The sequence below is a fragment of the Danio rerio genome, chromosome 19 (assembly GCF_049306965.1).
Source record: "Danio rerio strain Tuebingen ecotype United States chromosome 19, GRCz12tu, whole genome shotgun sequence".
In the NCBI taxonomy this organism is placed as follows: domain Eukaryota; kingdom Metazoa; phylum Chordata; class Actinopteri; order Cypriniformes; family Danionidae; genus Danio; species Danio rerio.
Window position 1 is genome coordinate 43,034,246 of NC_133194.1, and position 27,530 is coordinate 43,061,775.

Sequence of the window (27,530 nt, forward strand, 5' to 3'; positions counted from 1 at the left end):
GAATTAAGCTGACCGGGTGATGTTATTGATGGGAGAATCAAAAGATAGGGTGCTGTCAAGGATGACACCCAGACTCTTAACTTGTTTAGAGGGATAGATGGAACAATCTTCAATTGAAAGAGAAAAGCTGTCAGTTTTGAAAATGAAATTCTCATATTGTAGATTCACTGGACATAAAGAAGAACATTAAATCTCACTTTTGCATGCTCAAGTGGCGTGCTAGAACCCTCTACTGCACACATTATGATAGATAATAAAAAAATATTTGACTGTTTTTCTTTTCTTAGAATGGCTTAACTAAAAATTCTTGTCTTTTTTTTAAGGTACTTTATAAAATGTTGCCACATTGCAACAACATCCAACAGTGGATCTAATTTAGAAATTTAAAACTTATAATTAATAATTGTGTTGTTTGTTTTGATTTAATTAGTGTTGCAGTATTATAAGCTTTAACACAGAACTTATAAATGGCATCTTAAACATACTTTCCAACAACTCATGTTTCGACAGCTTTAGTTTATTTATTTATTTTTTTGCTGAATATTATTGAAAACAATCATAATATTGTATTATTATGTATACAACATACAGTAGATATAAACCACCATTTGGCAACACATACATTTAATCAATTTACAAAAAAATTATATAAAAAAAAAAAAAAACTGAGTTGTGAATGTCTTCATAACTTACTGGAGGTGATGTTTCAGATTTTTTTTGTGGATCTGACATAATTTGATCCTTTGTTTTTATTGACGTTTACAATTGCATTCAGCAACTACTCACAATAAACACCAGACTGTCAGAAATCGTGCTACAGAAAAACATTGCATGTCATGTGATTTAACCAAAGCACATCACTCGCTACACTAAGGTCTTATCTTTCCAACAAAAAAAATTTGAACGTTGGTTTTAGGGCTGCACAATTAATCAAAAAAAGATTTCGATTCGACCCTGCACACGATCTTAATTTAGCTTTTCTACGATTCAGCCAATTATATTTTCAAAGTCAGGAGAGAAGAGTAAAGGCAGCCGCACAAGTCTTCACAAGAACATGGACACCTTCAAATAGCATTAAAAGTGTCACATACTGTATTTATAAGGTATAATTTACCCAGAAATGTCATTTCTGTCTTCATGTAATGATGTAATCGTGGCCACATAATCGCACGTGAGCTGACTGGCAGCTGTTTGTTTACTTCCGAGAACGTGCTCGTGCACGCATGACGCCTACTTTAGTGAAAACAACCTGCATAGGCTGTGAATAACAGGTAATAAAGTGGTCAATAACGTTTGGTTTGTGGCACGGAGCGATCATTTGAGGGCCATTCGGGAGGTTTGATTTGCATGTATATGTTTTTTTTCACAGGGACAGCAGCAGGCACGTGCACACATAGGGCTCAACCTGTGCAGTGCACATGCCGTTTTTAGTCTTGGATAGAAAGTGCCCTTCCAAAATGATCAAAAGTGCCCCCGCGACGCGGCACACCTTCGGTCCCGCCCTTCAGTAGGCGCACGACAACACCGCTCTTGAGTACGCGCGCGACAACACCGCTCTTGAGTACGCGCGCGACAACACAACACAGCTGATCAGTACGCGCGCGATAACACCGCTCTTCAGTACGCGCGCATCCACCCCCCCCCCCCCCCCCCCCCTCTACAAAAAATTTATCCTGCACATGCCCTTTGGACGGTCTCTGCACGGGCCTGGACAGCAGCAATGAGACGCAATCGGAAGTGAAAGTGAAACCTGCGCACTCATAATTTAAATGATCATATGGCATTTTAGAGTTATGATTACGACAAGCATAACGAACACAAAGTGTTGTGCCTGAAAATAAATGTTTACTTTGTCCATATAATGACCCAAGCCTATATATAATGTTGAATATAATGCAAGAAGGAATCTGATAATGACAAAATTCTAATTTTACCAGTTAAAACAAATGGTTTAATAATGTTGTCAATGACGGATGACAAGCACATGTCTTAAACATAATAAATCAACTGTAGAATTATGAATAGTTGTATTCTGATGTCATAGTTTTACTGTGAATTAACAAACAGGACATATTGAAAGTCTCTAGTCACCATAATGACTATACAAAGTTTAGCATTTTAAGCAACAGTAGACCTACACATAGGCCTAATATTATTATTGTTGTTTCACCATATGTTTGAGAATTATTTGACATTTACAGAATCGTGAGAAAATCGTGATCTTGATTCTAAGCAAAAAAAATAATAAAAAAATCGTGATTTTACATTTTTTGCCAGAATCATGCAGCCCTAGTTGTTCTTAAAGAAACAGTGGCAGGGAAACGAACATACATATCATGTCGCCATATGGCAACACCATGCAGTAGAGGGTTAATCATGAGTTATAAAGGCACTTTTCAAAGAGTTAGAATAGTATTGACCTTATATTTCGCATATGAGCAGGCGCAGCCATTTTAATCTGTTTGGCTTCAGACTTCCGGTCTCATTCCCAGCCATGTTTCCATTTTGGATGGTGTATTCTGGTAAATTTTCAAACCCTTTGGTTTTTAGTGTGGTCCTGGAAAATCTCTCTTTCAGGGCTACAGTATCTAGCCCTTCCCTTTAGCCCTACGCCTTTAAGCTAAGGAGAATAAGGACACACCGAACCCTTAACGTGAATGTGCAAAACCATAGGGAAAAGGGCCAAGAGGATATGAATAGAATTGGGATTTGGCGTTGGAGTCATTGCAGTGGCTCCCTTTTAGGTCTCAAATTTTTTGAGGTACGTTGGTGTCGATTGTGATAATGATGTGTTTATCTTTCTGGAATAGGTGTATGCATATTGGCTAAATGAGTGGCAGAGGCAGATGTAGCTTTCTGTGGATCCGCTGGGTCAGTGGGAGAGAAATCCTCCTGCTCTGTTGGAGGTTACAGCCTCATTCTTCTGCTAACATGCAGCTCTGACACTTCTTTGGCAGGAGCTCATCACTGAGCTAATTGCATGTCTGTGGTGAAAGTCTGCTTCAGAATAAGCCTGTTCCTTTATCTTTTTGTGTGTGTGTGGAGGTGCAGGAAGAAGTTTTCAGTGCTGATAACATTCTCAGTTGGATGATTTTGGGCTTTTTCTTTGAGGAATTGTTGCAAGTCGAGGAACAGCAATCTAACAATTATTGTTTATATATAGAATAAGATTTTTTTTATTTACAATAATGTTCCAAAGTAAGGTGAGAGAAAAAGAAAGATAAAAAAATCAATAAATGTATTCACCAAGGATGAACAGCAAAGATATCTGTTAATTAACAGTTTCCATATTTTGTGATTTACAGTTGTTTTCCTTTTATTTACGGATATGAATTGCATTAAGGGACCTTGATCTCTGCTCTGTCGACTTTTGATGTTGAAAATTCAACACTGCAGTCTAACAAAGTGAATTTTATTGACATTTTAGTAGTTTGAAACTATATATTTTTAAAGTAATAAATATTAACATAAAGACAATATACAGTCAAGCCTGAAATTATTCAAATTCTGTCTTAAAGTTTTGGTTCAAATGTAAATAAAAGCTGAGAAATATTTGTTTTCCTTATGATGCCTATTGCACATCGTCTTATTATCTTTCGGAAGAAGCCTGTTTCATTTCGGGTCAAAAACAAACTTACTGGTTAAGTAATTTCAGGCTTGACTGTATACATTGTTTTTTATGCAATATATTGTTTCAAACTGCTAAAATGTGTGTATATATGTATTAAGTCTGTAGCATAACAAAAAAAGCACTATTTTATATCATAATTTACAACACCAACCCAGACAGTATATGACTTCATACTATTTAAAAATGTCAATAAAAGACACTTTTCAACATTAAAAGTTTTTAGAAGAAAGATCAAGATCCCATAATGCAATTCGAAATAAATAAACAAGAAAAAAAAAAAAACATGAATTACAAAATACAAAAGGCTGTATAAATATGTAAGGATGTTTACTTGACACGTTTTGATGTTTACGTTTTTATTTCATATACATTGTGTTATTTTTTTTTCATATTTAGTATCATGAATGAATGTGCACAAAGTTTTAACCTCCTGATGTGTGAAATCGAAGTACCACTTTTTTTTATGCGTTTGCTGTTTAACGGGTCAGTTTGATCTGCTAATTTGATGGTTAAAGGCAGCTGCACAGAACCGAAAAATTGCTCAACTAGCCTACATGAATTTATGCACTTGCAAATGTTTTTATCCAAAGTCATTTCATGTGCATCACTAGCGTACTGATGTTAATTTGGCTGGAAATGGAACAATGGTTTTAATGTCACTGGCCCCAGGATACATCAAGTTGAACTTCAGAAAAGTACACTGAATAATGGCTTTTTAGTTAATGAATAACACATCTTCAGTTTAATATGGTAGTTCGAAAATGTGACTTTTTTTTTTTAAACAATTTCATTTTTTTATCTAATTATTGTGTGAATTTTTTTTCATTATTTTTATTTATAAAAATATTTGTTTATTTTATTTTTATTAAATTTTTACTTTGAATCCCACATTATAAAAATGCTACCTAAATTTTAAACAATACAAGTTAAAAGAAGGCGGCACGATGGCTCAGTGGTTATTACTGTGGCCTCACATCAAGAAGGGCCAGTTGGCGTTTCTGTGCGAGGTTTGCATGTTCTCCCTGTGTTTGGATTTGGTGATTTTAGGGGCTTTCACATCTGTTGTTCAGTTCATTTGGTCCAGACTAAAGGCCACAAATGATACATTGTAGCGTTTTTCTGCAGTTTTGGGTTGTTTTCACACCACATTGATTGCTTTGGTCTGAACCCGTTAAAAAGAACCAAAATGCAGTCATGAAACAAAATCACTCATTGGCCAAATGTTATTGAATGTATTTCCTGAACTGCTTTTTATTGGTCAGAATTAGCATGCGGGAAAACACCAATGGAACCAATGGAACTCTCGCAAGTAAACTAACCGGCAGACACAAAATGCAGCTTTTTACTATGGACGACTGCGCTGGCTGATTGTATACCTGGTCATAGTATTCTATATAGTTTCAGGGCTCGAAATTAACTTTCTTACTTGGTAGCACCGGTGCTCCCAACCTGAAATATTTAGGAGCACCAGAAAAAAATTAGGAGCACCAGAAAAAAATTAGGAGCATCCACCAAAAATGAATGATATATTTGACAAGTTGTGTATTAAGGGATTTATTGTATTTGAAAACAACATCAATTGGGACTAACAAAACCCAGAAACAACTCTCTAACTAATGCTGTGATGACTTAATATTTGTGCAATAATTCCAAAATGAATGTTGAATAATTATAAAATATTATTGATGATGATGATGACAATAATACTAATAATGAATAATATTTCTCATCATCATGCTGCGATGGCGATGCGATGGTGTTGTAGCGGACATTTGCGCTGTTGCAGCCTGCTCATGAGGAAACGTATTAAAAAGTTATGAATTGCCGTGAGATTGTGTTGGCTGAACACGCAGTGCATGCAGCGCATCGAGATTCAGTGTACTTTTCACACTTCAGCCGTTTGCAATCCCCGCGGTCACAAAAGCTCCCTCCCTGTCATCTGACAGCAGAAAGTCTTGAGTGATTGACGGCTAATATGAACCAATATAGCGGCAGGGAAGAGCGAATTTACCACGTTTTTAGAAAAAAACAAAAAAACAAAAACAGGTCGCACTACAACCATAATATGCAGTCGCACGAATGCTCCCAATATATATTATGAGTCGCATAGCTTAAATTTCGGGCGCATATGCGACTAAAATGGTCGCAATTTCGAGCCCTGTAGTTTGCATACATCACTTTGAAAAACTATACATTTAGCAATGTTTTAATGCATTGTAAACGGCAAAGGCGCATCGCAAGTCATTTCAGGAGGAGGCGTGAATTAATTTTGCTAAACTGCGACATGGTCATCTTCTGGAAATATTACCTATGATCCATCAGGTAATGTTTTCCCTCTCTCCCTGTTGGTTGGTAAAGCGATGTCAACAAATATTTTTCCTTCACATCCTATAATGCACAGCGCATCAGTCTACGGCAGCTGGATTAGTCCAAAAAAGTGCAGTACTTTTTGCGGTTGGGTCTATTCAGATCATGTTCTTACCACAAACGTACCGCTCCAGAGTTTATTTGAAAGCGTATCAAGACCACCTTTTCGATGAGGTCTCGGTACGCATTTTGGTGTGCACTCCTGTGCGATTGCTACATTCACAGCTGCCCAAATGAACCGCACCAAGAGGGAAAACGAACTCAAGTGCGATTTTTATTTATTTTTTTCGTACTTCGGGGGTGCTTTTACACTAGCACTTTTGGTCTGCACCCAGGTTCTTTTGACGTCATAGTTGGGTATGTTTAGCTAGAGTGAACGCTGTCTTCTGAACTCGGGTGTGCACCTGTGAACCGTACCAGCGTCGGCCTGAAAGAGGTGGTATGGGGGTAGGTTCACGTGAGCTCTGGTCCGGTTCTTTTCTGAAATGAATGCAACCATACCAACTATTGGAAGTGAACCGCCGGCTGTGCAACAAATTATCGTTTTCATAACGTTTTTCGTGTGCATGTGTCTGTAAATCATGTACTGTACTATGGTGACGAGCGGGACTGACCCAGGGCAAACACAGTGGTAATAATGTCTGATTGTCTCCTCCAAACACAGCTTCTGCAGACATCACATTATGTTCTGAACATTTAAAATATTTTAGCGGCAGATGAATGTAAGTTGCTTTCTCTATGTCCAAAACCAAAAGTTTCAGTAAAAGCAGAAGGTTAGCAATGCGGGTACGCCTTTTCCATTTTGGCGATTTGCTTTAGTGGCCATCACCTAACAACAGCAGCTCAATGACGCAAGCGTACCGGGGTTCACAAGGAAAAAAGACGGTGTGAACACCATAGATATTAACATTAGATTTTGCTTCTGCTATTGGTGTTTCTTGGAAGGAATGCACCTATAGAGCCGCCATTTTAGTACAGGGTAGCCCTTCTTTGAAATGAAGGTGGGACCAAGGTGCAGTGGAGGACGTTTTTATCATCAATAATGTTACTTGTTGAGCACAAATGTTTGTGACATATAAAAATAAAAAAAATGTAATCTTACCTATGAAATGTTCTGCCTTTGTGCTTTGTTTTCTTTGTTTGCTTCTTACTACACCCGTACACAGCGCAAAAGTCCAGCAACTTCAAATTGGCTTTAGTCTTGACTGGTGCAGTTGAATGACATTTGTCCTGAGATCACCGTACAAATGTGGCCGCTCTATTGATGCATGCTCAGGGTTTGTATGTATGTGATATCTAGTGTATATATCTATGTGTGAACACAAAGCAAGTGGCAAAGGGGGGACAATTGAACTTGGGTTTGGTCCAGGTAGTTGAACCAAGTGTGAAAGCACCCTGAGGGTAAATAAACAACATATAAAAACATCATGTGATCAAAAACGATCATGTAACACGTGTGAGGAGGAGGGTTGGGTATCGTTTTTTTTTTTTTCGATACCGGTGCTAAATCGATACTTTTAAAACGATACTGGTGCCAAAACGGTGCCTAAACCGATACTTTTGAGCCACAAAATTATGGTGGATGACTCTAGAAAAATCTTTAATTTGATAAAATCTTTTTAAAAAGCAACAAGAACAAATGCCTGACATCGCCTGTCCATATTCCTCAAAGTTGTTTAGAAATAAAAATTTAGAGATGGTGTGACAACACATACTAATGAGTTCCTTTGATGCACCCCTTAATGCTTCTTATGTTCAGGTCGCAGCACCAGTGGCACCGAAATTCATACGCTGATTTAATACCGGTACATACCGGTTACCATGGTACCGGTGCTATAATGGCACCGGGTTTTGGTACCCAACCCTAGTGAGGAGTGGATTAATGAAACTGAAAATGCAGGAATACATTACACATTGAAATGTTAATGATGAAAGACATCAACTGGAATCAAATGTGAAATGTATTGTAGCTGTTTTAAATCATAATAATATTTCAAAAGATACAAAGAATACTAATATTGTCCTTTATCTTGTTATCAAACTAATGCAGGCTTTGTGAAGATAAGAGCCTCTTTAAAAGTTTTTTTTTTTTTAACAAAACCCCAAACATTTAAGCAGTATTTTGTCTTTTAGGGGGGAAAAAAAATCAATGAGCAATTTTTAAAAAGAGATTAGTTTCTAAACATTCCACACTTTACGTCTATTTCAACACAATAGATTACTAAAAAAAAATCAAGTCATTAATCCTTAAAGCAATTCTTTTAAAAGCATGCTTTGTTTGTGTCTGTCTGTGATTATCAATCGATTTGTTTTTAATATAAATAAATCCATATTGACCCAACAGATATCTTGTTTACCGCAGACCTGTGCAGTTTACTCTTCAGTCTCTTTCCAGCCCTAATCAAAAGTAATGCTGTTTTAGAAAATTAGAGGACTGGAGGATGTCTTTACTTGTATTCATTAGCCAAAATGAACTATATTAATGTTGAATTTTTATTAATGAATTAATATTCCTTTGTGTCCTCATAAGAAAGATCGGCGTAATTGGAAAATGCGATGGAGCTGTGAGAGAGAGAAAGCTTGAGTTTGAATGCTGCTGTAATTTGGATTTGTAGAAGCAGTGGTAGAGAAAATGACAGGCTGTTTACGGCTCTTGTGCAAGCTCTGGTTAATAGATTTCTAATTGGAGTCATTAGCCATGCAGGAATCGCTCACAGGGGCGCTCTCGTGCATCGCTGACAGACAGGTTCACCGCTTGTCGTCACACTTGGCCTGTTGAAGCCAAAGCAGTGTGTTGTCCACCTGTTTTGAGAGGATCTATTTAGTGTTTTTTTTCTCTTTGGGGTGGGGGGGTATTACACACCGGATGAATCCTCACAGCTGGTTTTCTCATTCTGGCATTGATTCTTTCTGTGGGGTCTTACTGATATGAATGACCAATAGGTGGAGCAGTGAACCTTTGTGAAAAGTCCAGATCTTCTTTTTGCTCATATTTGCACATTGTGAAAATGCCTTTACTCATTGCGTAAGTAGCTACGGCTGGTGTTAATAACAGTGCAGCTTTACATTGGTAACACTTGTGATTATAATGTTCGGTTGTGGCAAAAACGACATTGTGTAAAATTGCCATCATTTACTCGTCTATTTTAATTAAAACCTTTATCAGTGGTATTTTGATCTCAGTTAGATACTATTCATGTGTGTGTGTGTGTGTGTGTGTGTGTGTGTGTGTGTGTGTGTGTGTGTGTGTGTGTGTGTGTGTGTGTGTGTGTATCATATATGCACAATGTTCATATGTCTATATTATTTTTTTCTATACTTTTAGTTATACACTCACTGGCTACTTTATTAGGTACACCTTACTAATACCGGGTTGGACCCCTTTTTGCCTTCAGAACTGCTTTAATCCTTCGTGGCATAGATTCAACGAGGTACTGGAAGTATTCTTCAGAGATTTTGGTCCCTATTGACATGATAGCATTGCGCAGTTGCTGCAGATTTGTCAGTTGCACATCCAGGATACAAACCTCTTATTCCACCACATCCCTTAGGTGCTCTATTGGATTGACATCTGGTGACTGTGGTGTCTTTTTCGGATCATTCTCTGTAAACCCTAGAGATGGTTGTGTTTAAAAAACTAGTTAAAAAAAAGTAGATTTGCAGTTTCTGAAATACTCAGACCAGCCCGTCTGGCACCAACAACCATGCCACGTTCAAAGTCACTTAAATCATCTTTCTTCCCTATTCTGATGCTCGATTTGAACTGCAGCAGATCGTCTTGACTATGCAGATCGTCTAAATGTGATTGACTGTTTAGAAATTTGCGTTATTGAGCGTTATCGTTATCATACCTAATAAAGTGGCCGGCGAGTGTGTGTGTGTGTATATATGTATATATATATATGTATATATATATATATATGTGTGTGTATATATATATGTGTGTGTATATATATATATATGTGTACATATATATATATGTGTGTGTGTGTATATATATATATATATATATATATATATATATATATATATATATATATATATGTATATATATATATATATATATATATATATATATATATATATATATATATATATATATATATATATATATATATGTATATATATACATATATATATATATGTATATATATATATATATATATGTATATATGTATATATATATATGTATGTATATATATGTATATATATGTGTGTGTGTGTGTGTATATGTATATATATATATATATATATATATATATGTATATATATGTATATATATGTATATATGTATATATATATATATATGTATATATATATGTATGTATATATATATATATATATATATATATATATATATATATATATATATATATATATATATATATATATATATATAAATGGTATAGAAAGTATATTGTTTTATATGCAGCCATTTTAAAAAATCACTTAAGTAATTTTTTTTTTCCCAAAATAATATCCCCGTATTGCACCCCATGTTGGCAGAATAACATGACAGAAAAATAAAATGTCACATGAAATATACAATATATAACTGTGCGAGTGATCTTCTTCTGAAATGCACATAGACATTTTTAATTTGATGTTGTTTTGGACCCCACTGACTTTCATTGTCATGATTGTCTTTACATCGATCAATGTTCAGTATTTTATTCTCTACATGACAATCATGCAGGTTTAGAGTGATTTGACACTAAATAATGACATCATTGTAAATTCTATTTCAACCATCCCCTAAAGACCAAGAACCAATGCATATGTGAGTTGAGGTGGTTTTTGAGTCATTTCCGTCCCACACATATACATACATACACACACACATACACATACATCCCAGTGTTCTCCTGCCAGTCGGCCTCAGCTTTTCACACAGTGTGATCTGCTAACATACGCCACTGCTCAGCTGAGTCTGCCATCTGTTCAGCTCTCACCGCCACGCCAACACTTCACAGCCGCGCCGCCCTCTCACTTCTGACACACACACACGCACACACGCACACACACACACACATATGTGATGCCCATATCTATTGCCTTAGCCATCTCTTCATCTGCACAGGGACTTTTAATTTTGCATAAGCCCGCTTGTGTGCTTTCTGGAACTGTCATGCCATTTTAAACTCCCAGCCTTTAGGAGCTGGCTTGTTTAAAGTATATGAAGTGAGTCTCAGACCAGACACAAATCACTGCATTGAATTCCATTGTTCCTGCATCATACATGAAAAGGGCAATTTTACCATGGTATTTTCAATGGAGTTTCTGCGCTCACTTGCTGCTCCTGACGGCACATGTGTTTAAACAGCTTTTCCTCTCATTTTATACTGGAAAAACGAAACGAAATCTATTTAATGGGCTTTATTTTAATTCGATTACATTATTGATGCTGTTAAAGAAACGCATCAAACTTTCACCAGAAGTTTATCGATGGCTGAAAAACACATATAGAGGAAGTTCTGTTAAACTGGGAACAATCAGTGAAGTGTTTTTAAAAACTGTGTAGAATGAGGTGTCCTTGTTCTTCTATAATATATATTTTTTATTATATTCATTATTATTTTGCTTATCAATTAAATATTACAAGACAACTGAACAGATTACTTCAGCAGACCACAAATAACTTACAATTTACAACTTTCAAAATTATAGGCATGTTGGATATTGCTCTAGGCTACTATAAATATAAGGAAACACAGTGAACCTAAATAAGCAAACAGATATGCTTGTGATATTACCGCCATGTTAAAATTTGAAGCGTAACGTTATTTTTATGACTGATAAAGATAAAGCAAAACCTAAACAAACCTGTGACTTAAGGCCTGTGCACACCGAGATGTTTTTTGCTTGCGTTTTCCGTCGACGTTTAATGCCTTGTGACTAAATAAAAGGCGTCAATGTGATTGTGCACACCAATGCGCAAAACGCCAGGCGTAAAAGGGTAATTTAAAAAAAAAAAACCTCATGCTCGTTTTTTCGTTTTGACAATCAGGTTGGCACTTTTGATCGTATGCAAGGGGCTGCTGAAGTTACAGTAAACAACACTTGCGAGTGCACATTGAAGAAGATTATAAACATGGAGCTGCTTATTGCTCTGGTAAACAATAATAATTTCTTCATCGCTAGAGCTGGAGCTGCTACTTGAACCATACATAACAACAAGCGTGTCAACTTTGTCATCTTCTTCAGTGTTATAAGCGGGTGTCAGAAGCTTAAAGTTGTGTAGCGCCACCTAACATCAAGAAGGGATTTTGCATACTCTTTTGCTCGACGCCAGTGAAAATCGATTGGGTTTGAATCCGGAAAAATGTTTTGGAAAAACTCTGACGATAAACGCAAACTAAAAGCGTCCCGGTGTGTACGAGCCTGAAATATTAATGTGCTCACTAATGGTCCAGATAACTAAAGTACCAAGATGAGCCTGTGTTATTAGATTTAAAGGTTGTTTTCTGGGAATAACATGTAGATGCACAAATGTTGTCTTTGACCAGAATCAAATGTTTCAGAGAGCTGTGTAATAAATACTTAAATAAATATAGCTTATGTAATTGTGTGTGTTAAAGGGGACCCATTTCCCCCCTTTTTACAAGATGTAAAATACGTTTTGGATTTTTGTAGAGTGTGAAGTTCCAGCTCAAAATACCTCATAAATAATGTTTTATAACTCTTTGAAACTGCCCCTTTTAGGCTTTATTCCTAATTGTGCCTTTTTTGGTGACTGTCGCTTTAAATTCAAATGAGATGAGATTTTGAAAAGAGGGTGAAGCTACACACGCCTATACATTTGGATAGCTGCATCCTCCAAATGGCTGCTTCTCACTCAGGGCTTTTTATGCTAATGAGGGAGAGATCGTCACTAATGGGTGTTGCTTTCCCCCTGTGATGATTTACAAAGGGAGAATGTCAATCGAAGTGTTTCTGTGTTTTTATGCAGTCCGATTCTAAAAGAAAAAAAAAATTGAATTAATTAATTTACCATTAGAGGCTGGCTATATTCACATACTGCTGCCACACAAGTTTGTTTAAACACCCTATAAAAGTGATACTTGCGTAATAAGTCCCCTTTTTTATTCTTTAATTTTTTAATCAGGATTCTCATTAGCCATTACCAAGGTAGTGGCTATTCTTCCTGGGGTCCATCGAACGTAACACAAAATTACATTAATACATACCAACAAAGACCAATAAAACTAAATTCATACAAAGCATCCAGATCAACAATCCCCTTAATATTGTTTCATTAAATATTTCTTAAACGATTTTTCAAACCTCATTTTACTTGTTACAAAGCGTGTGATGTCTGATGGCAATTCATTCCATGTTTTCATTCCTCTATACATTACAGTCCGTTGCTTTGCATTCATTTTTTGAAATGGTCTTTAAATTAGTCTTTAAATATATTAGGCCAGTTTGCTTGTTGACTGTTTCTCCAGAAGATCATTCAGCATGATGAAACATACTGTATATTTTTATCTACTATATTTTTAGCCATATTTACCTTTATTGGAGTAAAACTTTGTCATATAGTTTCTGTATCTTTTTACACCCCTGAAGCCTTATATTTTACAGCCTGACCTTTCACTCAGCCATTATCACCTGCTCAGTGTTTGAACGTCCTAATAAAACATTTATTATATTGTTACAGAGTCATTACTGCACACATTGAGGACATAAAAATCCTAAAATAGAGTTCAATTCAATTAAAATCTATTTTCCTTGTGCTACTTTTAAGGCCTCAGCTAATGCCTGAAATGATTAAAAAAAAGGTGTCGAATGCATGAACGGATTATGTAGTTTTGTTAGGCTCGGACGTGGGGAACAGATGTTAACCTTTAGCTTGTTCTCATTTTACAGGTGTCTAAACGAGTGGCGGACCTCATTCTGGAGAAACAGCCCTCCTATGTGAAGGTAAGCAGTCTGGGTCCACAGGATAGCTTTAATTAACATATGACTTCCAGCGGGTTCCTTTTTCATCAGCGCTAGAGAAATGAATTGAAAGTGTTTTTTTTTTTTAACTGCAAAAAAATCTTTCCTCGTTTTATGGGTTATACAGCAGTGCTGAGTGAAATTAGTTTTAAAGTAACTAGTTACTGTACTGTAATCAGTTTTCTGTTGTAAAAGTAAAATAAGGAATTACTTTTCAATTTCAAAATTATTTAATTACAGGTAAATAAATATTTACTTAACACTGATATGCGTAAGTAATTTGTAATTTGTATTTGTAATTGTATTTGTATATACAACAATTTTATCTGGTTCCTCGAATCTCATTGGCTGATAGCCGTGCGATATTCCCTTAATAACAACAATCGTACAGCCTCCTCACCCTACTGTATCACTCTGCCGACATAGAGTGACAGCAGATTCATAAACTCTCTACAGTTTGACAGATATTGCAGCTGTTGGACAACATAATGTACTATTGTGGCTTTTTTTTTAGGTGAGAATGTAGTTGTTTGGATTGCAGCTATGCAGTTTATTTATAAGTATATTGACCATTTTAAATATTTATAATTTTGGAGATCTACATCTATCAGCCTGTCATACAGAGCAGAGCTAAAACAGTTGACGTTGTCAATCCACAAAATGGCAACAGAGACAGTATAATAAGCCCTTAGAGGAGAAAAACTATAGAAAAACTCAATTCAAACTACAGCTGATCAAATCATTATACAACTGGTAAGTGACATTCTATGTCGATCTCTCTCTTTTTAATGTTGTAGTGCTGTATTTATACCATATAAATTGTAGTGTATTGAATGTGAGATGGGACTTAAACTGTATCAGGAATGTATGTATTTTGTGTTGGCCACTTTTTGTATATTTTGGATGTCCATCTGTTTGTTTCTAATGAGTCTGCGGTTTTCGTTAGTGCAGACTAGAAATACCCGCATGTGTTTAGCGTTTTTTCCTTATCGCAAACAACAGAAATCTGGTAGGTTTGTGCTGCTTTGGCTTTTTTGATTTCCCGATTGCAACAGAGAAATACTGGGAAATCTCTGTAAACTGATGGCATTTCATGTCAAGGTCAACCTTAAAATCTTAAAATATGAGCAAAATCACCTGTTTTATCGTCACTTTAGACATTACGCTAGAGAATCGCTCAAATGCCAGCTCTAAAGTGGCGTTGGCGAAGTAGTAACTGGTTTCTGCTGTTCTGACGTCAGCTGCAGATGTGAATGAACGGTGGAACAAAGTCTAATACAAAAGGATTTTTTAGACTCTCCGTGTTTGATTTTCTTTTTTAAACACACTATTATGCCGTCAAACTGTTGCATAAACGCAATATTGCACAAGTAGCAGTGCGATATGGCTTTACTGTATATCGTCACTGGTGGAACACAACGCACACCTTCAACCAGTGCTGATATACAGCCATATCGCACTGCTGCTTGTGTGATGTTGCTCATATATAGTGCTGGACAAAAATAAATTGCAATTAATTGCATTTAAAACAAAAGATTTCACTTAAAATGTGTGTGTGTGTACTGTGTATATTTATTACCTATATATAAATGTACACATGCATGCATATATTTGGGAAAATGTTTATTTGTATTTATATAAAAAAAAAAATATATATATATGTCTAGGATAAAACTATATATAATGTAAATATCTGTTACATTTTTTTTGTTATGATTTTGTTTTTATGTGTCTGTATCACATAATAATTATATGGAACACGCACAATAATGGAAATTAATGTAAATATTTTGTATTTTTGAACTTTGATCTCATTATTTGAAACATTTTGTGTTTTAATGCTTGTTTAACATTTCTCAAGTGTCCTTTTTAAAAACTTGATATAAAAGGCTATCAAATTTAATACATTTAAAGAGTTTATTTGTATTGTGTTTGCTTTGTGATTTGTAAGAATTTGAAGTAGTATTAAGTCGGGTAACTAAAACACCTAACCTAGACAAAGTAATTAGAAAGTTGTTTTAATACATTTTTAATGATGTAATTAATAGTAAATGACTTTTTTATAATAACTTACGCAGCACTGTATTGCAGCAAGCCACTTGGAAAGGAAGAATCTGGGACCCATTTGTTGTTGAAATGTTTTAATATTCAATAGGGCATATTATTAATATCATGTTTATAATTTATATTTAATTAATTAAACATTTTTTTTTTCTTATTATTGTTATTTAATCAGATTATAAAAATTCAACTAAACAGTAATTAAATGTGTTTTTTTGTTATTTAATCAAATGATAATATTAAACAATTCAAGATTTAAATATTATAAAAAAATGTATCTTTCATAGCCACCATGCATGGGGTGTTTTTCATAAACACCACGGTGATGAAACCGTTAAGCTTTTTAAATATATATTTTTGAAAATGAGATTTGTGCAGAGCGTTTAGCAGGTGATGCTGCCTGATTGGCTTCAGAAACTGTGATTTCCATGCAATTTGGGATCAAAGTGGAAGCAGAAGTCAAAGCTCTGTGCCTCTTGCCTTTGGTCGTATTTCTCTCTTGTCCTTCAACTTCACTGTGAATCCCTGAATGGATCACTTTGGACTGCTTTGAAATTGATCTTAAAGATGTTCACAGCCTGAAATGCTGTGCTTTGATCGTGTGTCAGGATTTGTGTTTGGATTCCCTCTTGATCCCTGATGGAGGCAGTTGTCAGTTGTTTTTTTCTTGATAATGGTTTAATTTTGACATCAGAAGGCCAAAAGAGTTCTTTCAAAATTGGATCGGACAGAACTCTGCAGAATATGCGTTCCATACAGTTGAAGTCATAATTATTAGCTGTCCTGTGAATTTTTTTTCTAAATATTTCCTAAATTGTGTTTAACAGAGTAAGACATTTTTCTCAGTATTTTCTATAATATTTTTTCTTCAGAAAAAAAGTATTTTATTTGTTTTATTACGGCTAGAATTTAAGCAGTTTTATTTATTTATTTTTAACCATTTTAAGGTCAACATTTTTAGATCCCTTTACCAATATTTATTTTCGATTGTCGATAATCATTGTTACTGTATACAATGATTTAAAAGCGGTTTCTAAATTTTTACGAATTCCTTTCTTCTCATGAACACAAAATAAGATGTTCTGAAGACAGACAAAAACTGATAACTATTGACATTGTATGTTAAATGCTGTAGAGCTTTGTTTTTAAGACTACTAACAAAAATGTAGGTTACTTTAAAAGTTAGTCAGTCATTATATTTTCATGAATGACGTTCTTACCTTTGTGAAAGAAAGAAAATAGCAGCGAAAAGCTTCTCAACTGTCCTTGGGGAAACTCCAGTACATGCGTTATGAGTAGAATCTATTTATTTAAAGTGGATGATGTTATAAAACATAGCTCTTAAAGTTGATCCTGGAGTGCCGCAGCTCTGCACTGTTGTGCTCCAACCCTAATCAAACACAGCTGATCAAAATAATCAAGGTGTTCGAGACTGCTAGAGACTGTTAGGCAGCTGTGAGTTGGAGGTGGTTGGAGATAAAAACCGCAGAGCTGTGGCCCTCCAGGAATTGAGTTTGAAACCATTGGTTAAAATGGTGCACTTTTACCCTTCAATCAGTGTATGTTATATTTAAATAAATAAAACAAAATGAAACAAACTGAGAAAATTAGGTTGTAGATTAAAAAAGGTCATCAGCTTAGAAATTCCAGTAGGCCCATTATGAGCTTTGTAGCAGGAAATGATTGTGAATTTGAAAAAGATCATTTTAATCTCTTTGGATTGACTCAATATTTTCTCTTTTTGGAATTATTTTAATATAATAGCTAAATTCATATAATAAAATTGATAAATTTTATTACAGCAATTTTAAAATTATTTCAATAGAAAACACAACGTGAAATAATTTTATGTAATGAAGTGTACATTCATTCATTTTTCTGAGATCGCCTCAGCGGAATGAACCGCCAACTATTCCAGCATATTTTGTTTATATTTATATTAATATTTATATTTATTTATATTATATTATATTTATTTTATGGAGCGGACGCCCTTCTAGCCGCAACCCAGCACTGGGAAAAGTGTATATATAAATGTAATGAAATTTGCAAGACCACAAAACGACTTTTTACTGTGTAGTAAAAAAAAATAGGAGTCAATGGTTACAGGCAGAGCTGCACAATTCTGGATAAAATAGGAAACAAAATAATTTTTTTGTTGTTGTTGCTTCAAATAAAGATAACGATTACCTCCAGATTTTGTCAAACTTTACTGTAATTTAATTCAGAATGGCAATAAAATAAGACAAACACTCTTTTCTTTCACTCTTTTCATCAAACTGAGAGAAAGGTAATGAAAAACAATGTCATGTGTAATAAATTGGGGTGCAAAATTAAACTCAAATCATAATTTGATCCGCATCTCAACATCTTCTTCAAATATCTTCGTTTGTGTTTAACTGAAGAAAGTCAAACAGATTTGAAACAACTAAAGACTGATAGAATTTTCAGTTTTGTCATGAACTATCCTCTTAAATCATAAAAACTGTCCCCTTCTTTGTAAATCAATTTCTGCAGGCATGATTTATTTATAGGTTTCATCATATCTCAAATGTTGCTTTAGAGACGACTTTTTCAGTCTTTCCTCTTTGTGTTTAGCTGTGCATGTCATACTGGACAAAAGCTCAGCGGGTGAGGTTGTTCTGATGTGTCGTCTCTGAAGAGACGCTGCCATATCTCTTTGTGTCTGTTTGTATTGAGGTCTAGGTGGCAGGGGTAAAAAAAAAATGCATAACAGCTTTGAACAGGCCACAGTGTTTCTGAACACAAACACTGCCTGCTTGTAGACCGACAGGATTGGGGTCAGCCTTTTTGATGATTTTCAGAGATGTCTTCTGCTCACCAAGCCTACATTTCATTCATATATAATACTGTAAAAACATACTTTTAAAAAAAAAATATATATATCATTACAGTTTTCTATATAAATTTTTATAAAATGTAATTTATTCAGCATTATTCCTCCACTCCATGTCACATGATCTGTCAGAAATCTTTTTAATATGCTGATTTGATGCTCACAAAATGATCGATGTTGAAAACAGTTGTACTGCTTAATTTTTTTTGTACAATCTGTGATTTGTCTATGTTTTATTAGGATTATTTGAATGAAACATTAATCTTTCCTGATAAAATTATAATTTTCTTTCCTAAAAAAAGTTATTTTGCTACTTTTGAACAATAGTTTAAATTGTTAAAAGTACAAAAATAATAACCCATATTTCATTAGAAATATGTGCCCATGACTACATTTTTAAGAAATGATAAATATGTACCCTAGACTATGTTGTCTTGCAGTTTCTCAATTCCACTAGAGGGTGCTGTGTACATTTTTGAGAATCCCCAATATGTTACTTGGGCACATTTTGTCATATGTTCCATTTCCTGTAAAAGCACATTCCTTCGCATATTAATGAGATCGTTTGCCTCCGTGAGAGAAGATGGTTGGTTTGTCATCGTGCATTATATATCAGCTTGATATTGACTAACCCACACACTAAACACTACCAATAATGTTTTCAAAAGCAAATGAGAAGAGAAAAACCATTGTGGCCGCATATATTTACCACGATTTCACATCGTTTTTGGGGGGGGTTGTTGTCCCTGATTTCTGGAAGGCATCTTTAAAGAGGTAAGCAGTCATCGGTACTGCACTAAAGCGTTAGTTTTACACAAAAAATGCAGCCGTGAGCACATATTTTTTTGTTCTCGAAATGTACACCAGGGCACATTTTCCCAATGAGCCTGTACATACATACAAAGTTCTGTCATGAAACTCTATGCACTCGAAGGCTGATACACTAAAACAAATATTCAATGATTGCTTGGATTTACTAAATTTTTAAAGTTAAGTGGTTGTAAACTATTTATTTGGGTTGAATTTAAGCGAACAAATTAAGATGAACATTACTCAATTTAATTTGTTTGTTTAAATGTAAACATGAATCAATAGTTTTTTTCGCAAACATAATTTGTTTCAGTGTAGCTCTCACCTATTCCACTCCTACACAGTGTAGGTGAATAGTTGCTGTTGCCTCAGCAGCCAATGCGATTGCTCGTCAGCATTTTACATATTCAGTGTTGTTTTATGCTAGCATGTCCTGTGCATTTCTTCCTGAGACCCCAGCTCCTCCTGTGTTTAAATCTGCTATAAGGGGTTATATGTATGTAATGTTTGCAGTAGCAGTGTGTTCTCAGACTGCATGTCTCTGTGCTTGCTCTGCCATGATAATTAAAGCAGTAGCAGCAGCACAGCAGATTTAGTCCTCCAAGCTCAAACACATCAACATTGCCACATATTTATTACCATACTGAATCTCTCCAAGAGTTGACAGAAAAATCAATATATGTACTGTTACACCCCTTTCTATAAACAATTGATTGTCAATAGAGCTTGGTACTGCTTTGAGGGAGCAGCTTGTTTTAAAACCGTATTAGTAGGGCCAAACAGAATCTGTAGCCTTTTTTATTTTTAATTTCTGTAAATGTGTCGATTTATGTGGAATGATTTTTTAGAGTGTAGAAAAACTACACTTTAATATAAAAGTAAAAACGTATATATAATTGCAATAAAATAAATGTAAAAACCCAACCTAACATAAAATAAGGTAAAAAATAAAATTAAAATAAACACAAAAACTTAATCAAAAACTGTCAAAATACAATTAGAACCACATGCTTGGTAAACAAAGATACTGCAGTCCTCTCAAATAATACAGAAAATATGACTTTACAAATTGTATTGTGCATAATTTACCCAAACATTTGCATATTATTCAATAATATCACTGAAATTAATATAAAAATGAATAAATATAAATATAAATAAATATTCTGCATATTTATTAGGTCCAAATTGCTATATAACGTGCAAATAATCGTCCTGATATCATGAATAAATTATTTTAGTGAAAATGAACTAATCTGTTCAATCAATGGTAGAAATGGAAATATTCAACAGCGTATAAATTGTGGTTATACTATTTTATTTGTTGTTGGTACAGAAATGCCAAACTTCACCTTAAATGTCCCCAAACATGCCTTCATCCTAAACGGAATGAAGATATTTATCTTCTGACCTCAAATCCAGCATTTATAATAGACGGTGGAGCAGAAAACATTTCAAGATTACTCCTACAGTAAATTGCCCTTGAGCTATTGTAAGCCAACACAAAAAGCATTACATATTCTTTTTGTATTCGTCATCGTGGTGGAAAGTAACATATCTCATACTTTCCATCATGCTTTTAAACAACATTGAGGATGCATGCTGAGTAAAAAGCCCCATAACATTAATCCTTTTATCCATTTATAGCTCAGGTTGATGTTTTGAAGTTCTAAGTATATTCTAGCCTTGTAACCTTAAGTAGAGAACGCTTCAGGAAAACCCGCTCATGCATAGTCAAAAACTAGGAGCCAAAGGGTCACCAAAGCACTATTTATAAACCCCTGCTGTCCTAATTCAGTTCATCTTTACTTCTATAGTGCTATTTAAAATGTAGAATACGTCAAAACAGCTTAACGTACAGTATATGAACGAGAGTAAAAGCTATAATATTTCAAATCGGTAAATTGGAACTCTTTCAGTTCAGTATACCTAAAGTCAATTAAAAAAATTCTGTTTAATTTAGATTAGCTCAAATCAGTTTATAACAAATGTCACGTAAAGGTCCCATGAAATTAAAATAAATTTTTTTTGATGTTAGTATCAGTATGTCTCAAGGATTGCCACACTCACCGGCCACTTTATTAGGTACACCTTATTACTATAGTACTTGGAATCCCTTTTGCCTTCAATATTGCATTAATCCTTCGTGCCATAGATTCTACAAGGTTCTACAGGTATAAGGTATAATATTTGTCGGCTGCACATCCATGATGCAAATCTCCCCTTCCACCACATCCCAAACATGCTTTATTAGATTGAGATCTGGTGACTGTGGAGGCCATTTGCACTTTGACATGGAGCATCATCCTGCTGCAAGTAGCCATCAGAAGATGGGTACACTGTGGTCATAAAGGGATAGACATGGTTAGTAACAATACTCAGGTAGGCTGTGTCATTGACACGATGGTCAATTGGTACTAATGGGCCCAAAGTGTGTCAAGAAAATATCCCCCACACCATTACACCACCACCACCAGCCCGAACTGTTGAAACAAGGCAGGATGGATCCATGGTTTCATGTTGTTGATTTTGACCCTACTATCTGAATGTCACAGCAGAAATCGAGACTCAAAGTTTTTCCAATCTTCTATTGTTTATTTTTGGTGAGCCTGTGTGAATTGTAGCCTCAGTTTACTGTTGTTAGCTGACAGGAGTGGCACCCGGTGTGGTCTTCTGCTGTTGAAATCCATCCGCCTCAAGGTTCGACATGTTGTGCGTTCAGAGATGCTCTTCTGCGTACCTCAGTTTTAACGAGTGGTTATTTGAGTTACTGTTACCTTTCTATCAGCTCGAACCAGTCAGGCCATTCTTCCTTGACCTCTGGTGTTAACAAGACCTTTGCGTCCACAGAACCGCCGCTCACTGAATATTCTCTCCTTTTCAGACCATTCTCTGTAAACCCTAGAGATAATTGTACGTGAAAATCCCAGTAGATCAGCAGTTTCTGAAACACTCAGACAAGCCTGTCTGGCACAGACAACCACGTCACGTTCAAAGTTGCTTAAATCATTCTTTCCCATTCTGATGCTCGGTTTGAACTGCAGTAGATCGTCTTGACCATGTCTACATGCTTAAATGCATTGAGTTGCTGCCATGTGATTGGCTGATTAGACATTTGCGTTAACAAGCAGTTGGACAGGTGTACCTAATAAAGTGGCTGGTGAGTGTATAAGCTAATGTACTCCAAAGGAGTGACAAATTTAAGAAAAAGTATAAAGAAAGAAAGTATAAGTATAAGCTTTAAGAAAGTATAAACGTACCCCATGTTTATTAAGCTTCTAAACCTTTTACAGTAGAGATTTACTCTACTTAGTAATACTTAGTAATGTTAGTTTAGTTTATTAAAGATTATCTCAGTTCAATGTGGTTTAATATTTACTGCTGAGAGTTCAAACACTGAAGAGTAATCCTTCGATGTGCAGCTCTACAAATCCTGAACTATGGCAATACTGACGAGGAAAAAAAAACTTCACCAATGGGCGAAAGTGAAGGAAAAAACAATGTTCCTGTTAAAGTTCAGTTTCATTCCAATAAGCTCAGATCGGTGTAATGCAAATGTCCCTGCTTAAAGATCTTGTGAAATTAAAATAACATTCAGGATGTTAGTACCAGTATTTTGTTATTAAGGATATCTAGAAGCTAGTGTGCTCCAAAACATTGACAAAACTTGGATTTAGAAGATAGAAACATGCCCCATGTTTATTAAGCTTCAAAAAAACCTTTTACTTTAGTAATGTTATGATAAATACAGTATAAAGCATGAATCAATATAATATATTGTTCTCTGAAATCCACAAAGAAGGTATGTGGCAAAAAAAATGGAAATAGTTTTACAGGTCCATTTCCAACCTTAGGAATTGGCCATAATATGATATGGTTAGTTTTGACCATATTTGGAAGGGTCGTAAATATTAATGTTAAATTTACACAGAGAGAATATACTTGAGATCAATAGGAAGCAGTGATATTTGATAAATTAAAACTCCTTCTGTTCAGTTCAGTATAAATGGTAAATGTTAAAGTTCAGTTTAGCTCAGATCAGTGTAATACTAACTCACTTAAAGCTCCCTTGAAATTAAAATAACGTTGGATATTAGTATCAACATTAGTATTAATTTGTAGGTCTCAAAGATATCTATTAGCTAGTGTGCTCTAAAATAGTGACAATTTGCATTTTGAAGATATAAACATCCAAACAAACAATGGTTTGTTTGACGCCACCTCATACTTCAGTTTCTCATCAAATCTTCTGACCAATCAAATGCTCTCTAGTATCTGACATGACCCGCCCCCTTCTCAATACTTTTCATTTTATATTCATTTAAACTCAATCACTCTCACTTGCAGAGCTGTGATAAAAACAAAATGCTATTGGCTGCTTTTTTAAAAGGGGAGAAGCTACTTTATGTCCCACCCTATCTTCTTGTATCACTTGAGATTACGTCAAACTTAAAAAAAAATTCACTTCACGAGAGCTTTAAACACTAAAAACATCACCTCCCAATATGTGCTCTGCAAATAGAAGCAGAGAGAGAGAGAGACATATGGCTATTTGCGTTCCTCCATTTGAAGAGCTTTTAGGTCTGCTGGTGCTTCGCCACAAGCCATTTTACACCTCAGCAGCCTACATTTGTCCCAGGCTTTTCAGAGATAAAACGGGATTTCAGCCATGCTTTTGAGCTGGATCATAAAAGCCTGTGCTTTTAGATATCTTGAGATATATTTTATAATACCTATCACACAAAAAAGCGAAAAAGTGACAAAATATCACTGCAAAAACTTGCTGTATGCAGTACATCAAACACAGTCTGTGTATGCCTTGGAGTCTATTGAGGCTGTAACTTTTCTATTCACAGTTAATGTCAGTGTATGTTAGATGAAAGCCTTTTGGTAAGCTAATTATGGATTTTGGGTGAAGTACACAAGACTCAATTCACACTGAAAATATTTTTAAATTTCAAGCATTTTTGCCCCATGTTTAAACCAATAGCTTAAATAAAATCAAGCTGTATTATTTTGAGCATTTTGTTTTCTGGTGCTGTATCAAGTTGTTAATATTGGATTACTGTAAGCTCTGTATTTATATTTCACACTTTGCAGTTTGTCTGCATTTGGATTTTTACATTGCACACAGTTCAGTCATTTTGGACGTTAAATAAAGGATAAGGTTAAAACTGATCAGCCTGGATATGCATGACATGGCTAGAGACAACCATAGTATAAAATTTGGTACAATTTCTTTCAGATATTGCTAGTAAATTTTACAAACAGTTACAAAAAAAGGAGTTAAGACAATGAATTAAACTATAAATTATATGAAAAATGAAACAAGTAGTTGTAAAGTATGGCCCCATGTTCATTTAGAGTTTTTTTTTTTTTTTTTGAGGAACTTTAGTAATATTATCATATATAAATATAATAAATTGTTCTGTGGTATCTACATAGAAAGTATGTAGCACTAGTGGGAGTATCTGATTAACCCGATACAGGTGAAATCTACCCGCATTTGGTGGGTTTTAATGTCAAGCCCTGTACTGTAGGCAGGGCTTAATTTGTGCCAGAACGTGCACCGGATCCGGCACCTCATTTTACAGATCCCCCTCATCAACCGCCCCATCCACTGTTCACTTTTATTTTCTTTCATGACTCCCCAACCCTCTTCACTTTCGTGCGCGACACCTCTCCATCCTCAGGTAACATGCCGGATCCGTTACCCCGATCTGTTCCGGGACCTCGCAATTCACAAATTAAGCACTGACTTTAGGTATTTATGTATGTGTATATTGATATGTATATATGTAATGATATATGTTACCAGGCATTTTTTTGTTAAATGATTGTTCTGTATTTTTTTAAATAGTCATTTTTTGTTTTTTTCTGTATTGTAAAAAAAAAACTAAACAAAAATAAAAGTAAAAAAGAAATAAATTCACTTTCATCAAAGTTTTCAACATCCAAAAATGATCAAGGTGCAATATACAATTCAAAGCCATAACAAATGTATCACAAATATGAAAAACCATTGTTTTAATTGTTTTTAATAGTCCTAAATCACATATCATTTTCTTCATTTTCATTTAATTTTTAGTTGTTAATCTGTTGTTGAAAGATTTTTTTTTTTTGTCAGCTGAGAAACTGTCACGCTGTCAACTTAGTCATTTGATCATTTAAGGGAGTAAATTGAATTACGCCACATGTTTCTAAACAACTCAAACAAGAGTGACAATCCCAAATCTCTGCAGTGTGTGCATGTAGACTAGTGAGTCACTCTTGTTTGAACTCCGAAGCCCACCGGATCCCTTAAGGACCCTGTGACTCAACGGGGTTGAGGCTGGATTCAGCTTACTGTTCTAGCGAGGGCAACTCCAAGGGCACTTCAAAAGCTCACTGTCTCACAAACACACATTCCCCTGAATAAATCGCACTGATTTATTCTGCAGATGCTCTGGCTAAACGAACCGCCTGTGATTCCTCAGCACAGAAAACCCAGTTAACCTCACGCCTTTCATGTGTTCGTCAGTAGACCGAACGCCAGAACAAATCCAACACTATGCTTTTGTTGCGCTTCTGTTTGTAATGTCATTTATTTGACGGTACTTCATTGGCTTCGGGATGTTCTCCGGGCGTGAAGTTCAATACGGTCCATTCTTCTTTGGGAATTTGCTACTTATGGCTGTTCCGAGGAATGAACGGTTTTCCTTGAGGCGCTTTTGCATAAAAAGCATCTGTTTCTGCTGTGAGAAATTGATTTTTTCCACCTCGTATTCTTTGGCAAAATAATTATCTTTAACGTGATAGTGGGATGATGTTTGGGCGCTGAAGGCTGGCTCTGTTTTGGCCAGATTTAATATGCGTTGAAAGACTGGGTCACTCAGTGTGAGTTCACCTCAGGCTGTGACAGCTGCGCTCTTCAAATCCCACAATGCTGAAAAACCTCACCAAAAAAAGAAAAACCATGAACTTCAGCAGTCTATTAGTTGTTGTACATGTCGGTGTGGGTTATAGGAGCATGTTTCTTCTCATTGTGCTGCTTTTCTCATGCCCATAATGAAAGCTTGTCACCATTATCATCTCTCTCTTTATTGTTCATAACGGGCCTGAAAAAATGGCCTAATTGAAGATAGTGTCTCTCAGCCTGAACCCATTAAGCATCGAGGTTAGATCCGCAGTTATCCGTGAGAGGTACTATCCAGCTATATGGAAGGAAGGTCATAGCCATTGTCACAATTGTCTTCAAATGATACCAAAGCCTAACAGTCTTGATAAACTCTGTTCAAAAAAACTTGTGTTGTGTTTTAGGAACTTGAGCGAGTGACGTCACTGCAAACCAATCTGCAGCTGGCTGCGGTCATCTGCACTAATGCACGAAGGTGAGAGAGCTTTCAATATCTGTTCGTTGGAATATTTGATCTGTTAAATGAAAGATATGTTAGTGTTTATTATCTGTGTGTTGGTTCAGAAGGACATACTTTCTTTGGTGGGATAAAAAATGGTACTTATGCACATTGGAGATACATTCCTCAGACTATATTTATGCAAAACGTAAAATACGTTGTTTTGGGTGTGTTTCAACGCATGTTTCAGATGACAAATCCACTAGAGGGCGCTATGTACATTTCCAATTTAAAATGTTTTACTGAGGGTGCGTTTTGTTGTATGTTTTTAGATGCAAAACCTTCTTGTGCACGTCCTTGAGAAGACGAGCTTGTAGACAAAAAAATGCTGAGTTCCTCCAAATTCAGCCGGATCTCATGAGGAAACGTAACTACTTTACGTTTTGTCAGTTTAGTGGCTAATTCATGCAAATTCGTTCATTCATACTAAAATGTAAAATTTTAAAAAGGAGGCGTGGCACCCAATCCC

The 27,530-nt window shown here is 35.3% G+C and overlaps 1 protein-coding gene across 20 annotated transcripts in view; it reads left to right on the forward strand.

The window, feature by feature from the left end:
• The window catches only part of vps50 (VPS50 subunit of EARP/GARPII complex), a 307,794-nt gene that overhangs the window by 25,387 nt on the left and 254,877 nt on the right, over positions 1-27,530 (forward strand). For all 20 annotated transcript variants that reach the window (XR_012395216.1, XR_012395215.1, XR_012395217.1 and 17 more), the window contains exons 5-6: positions 13,868-13,921; positions 26,967-27,037. Coding sequence is in view for 4 of the 20 variants with exons in the window: in XM_017352306.4 (XP_017207795.1) it covers positions 13,868-13,921; positions 26,967-27,037 (125 nt within the window). In the remaining 16 variants the exon portion in view is untranslated. The remainder of the gene's footprint in view (positions 1-13,867; positions 13,922-26,966; positions 27,038-27,530) is intronic.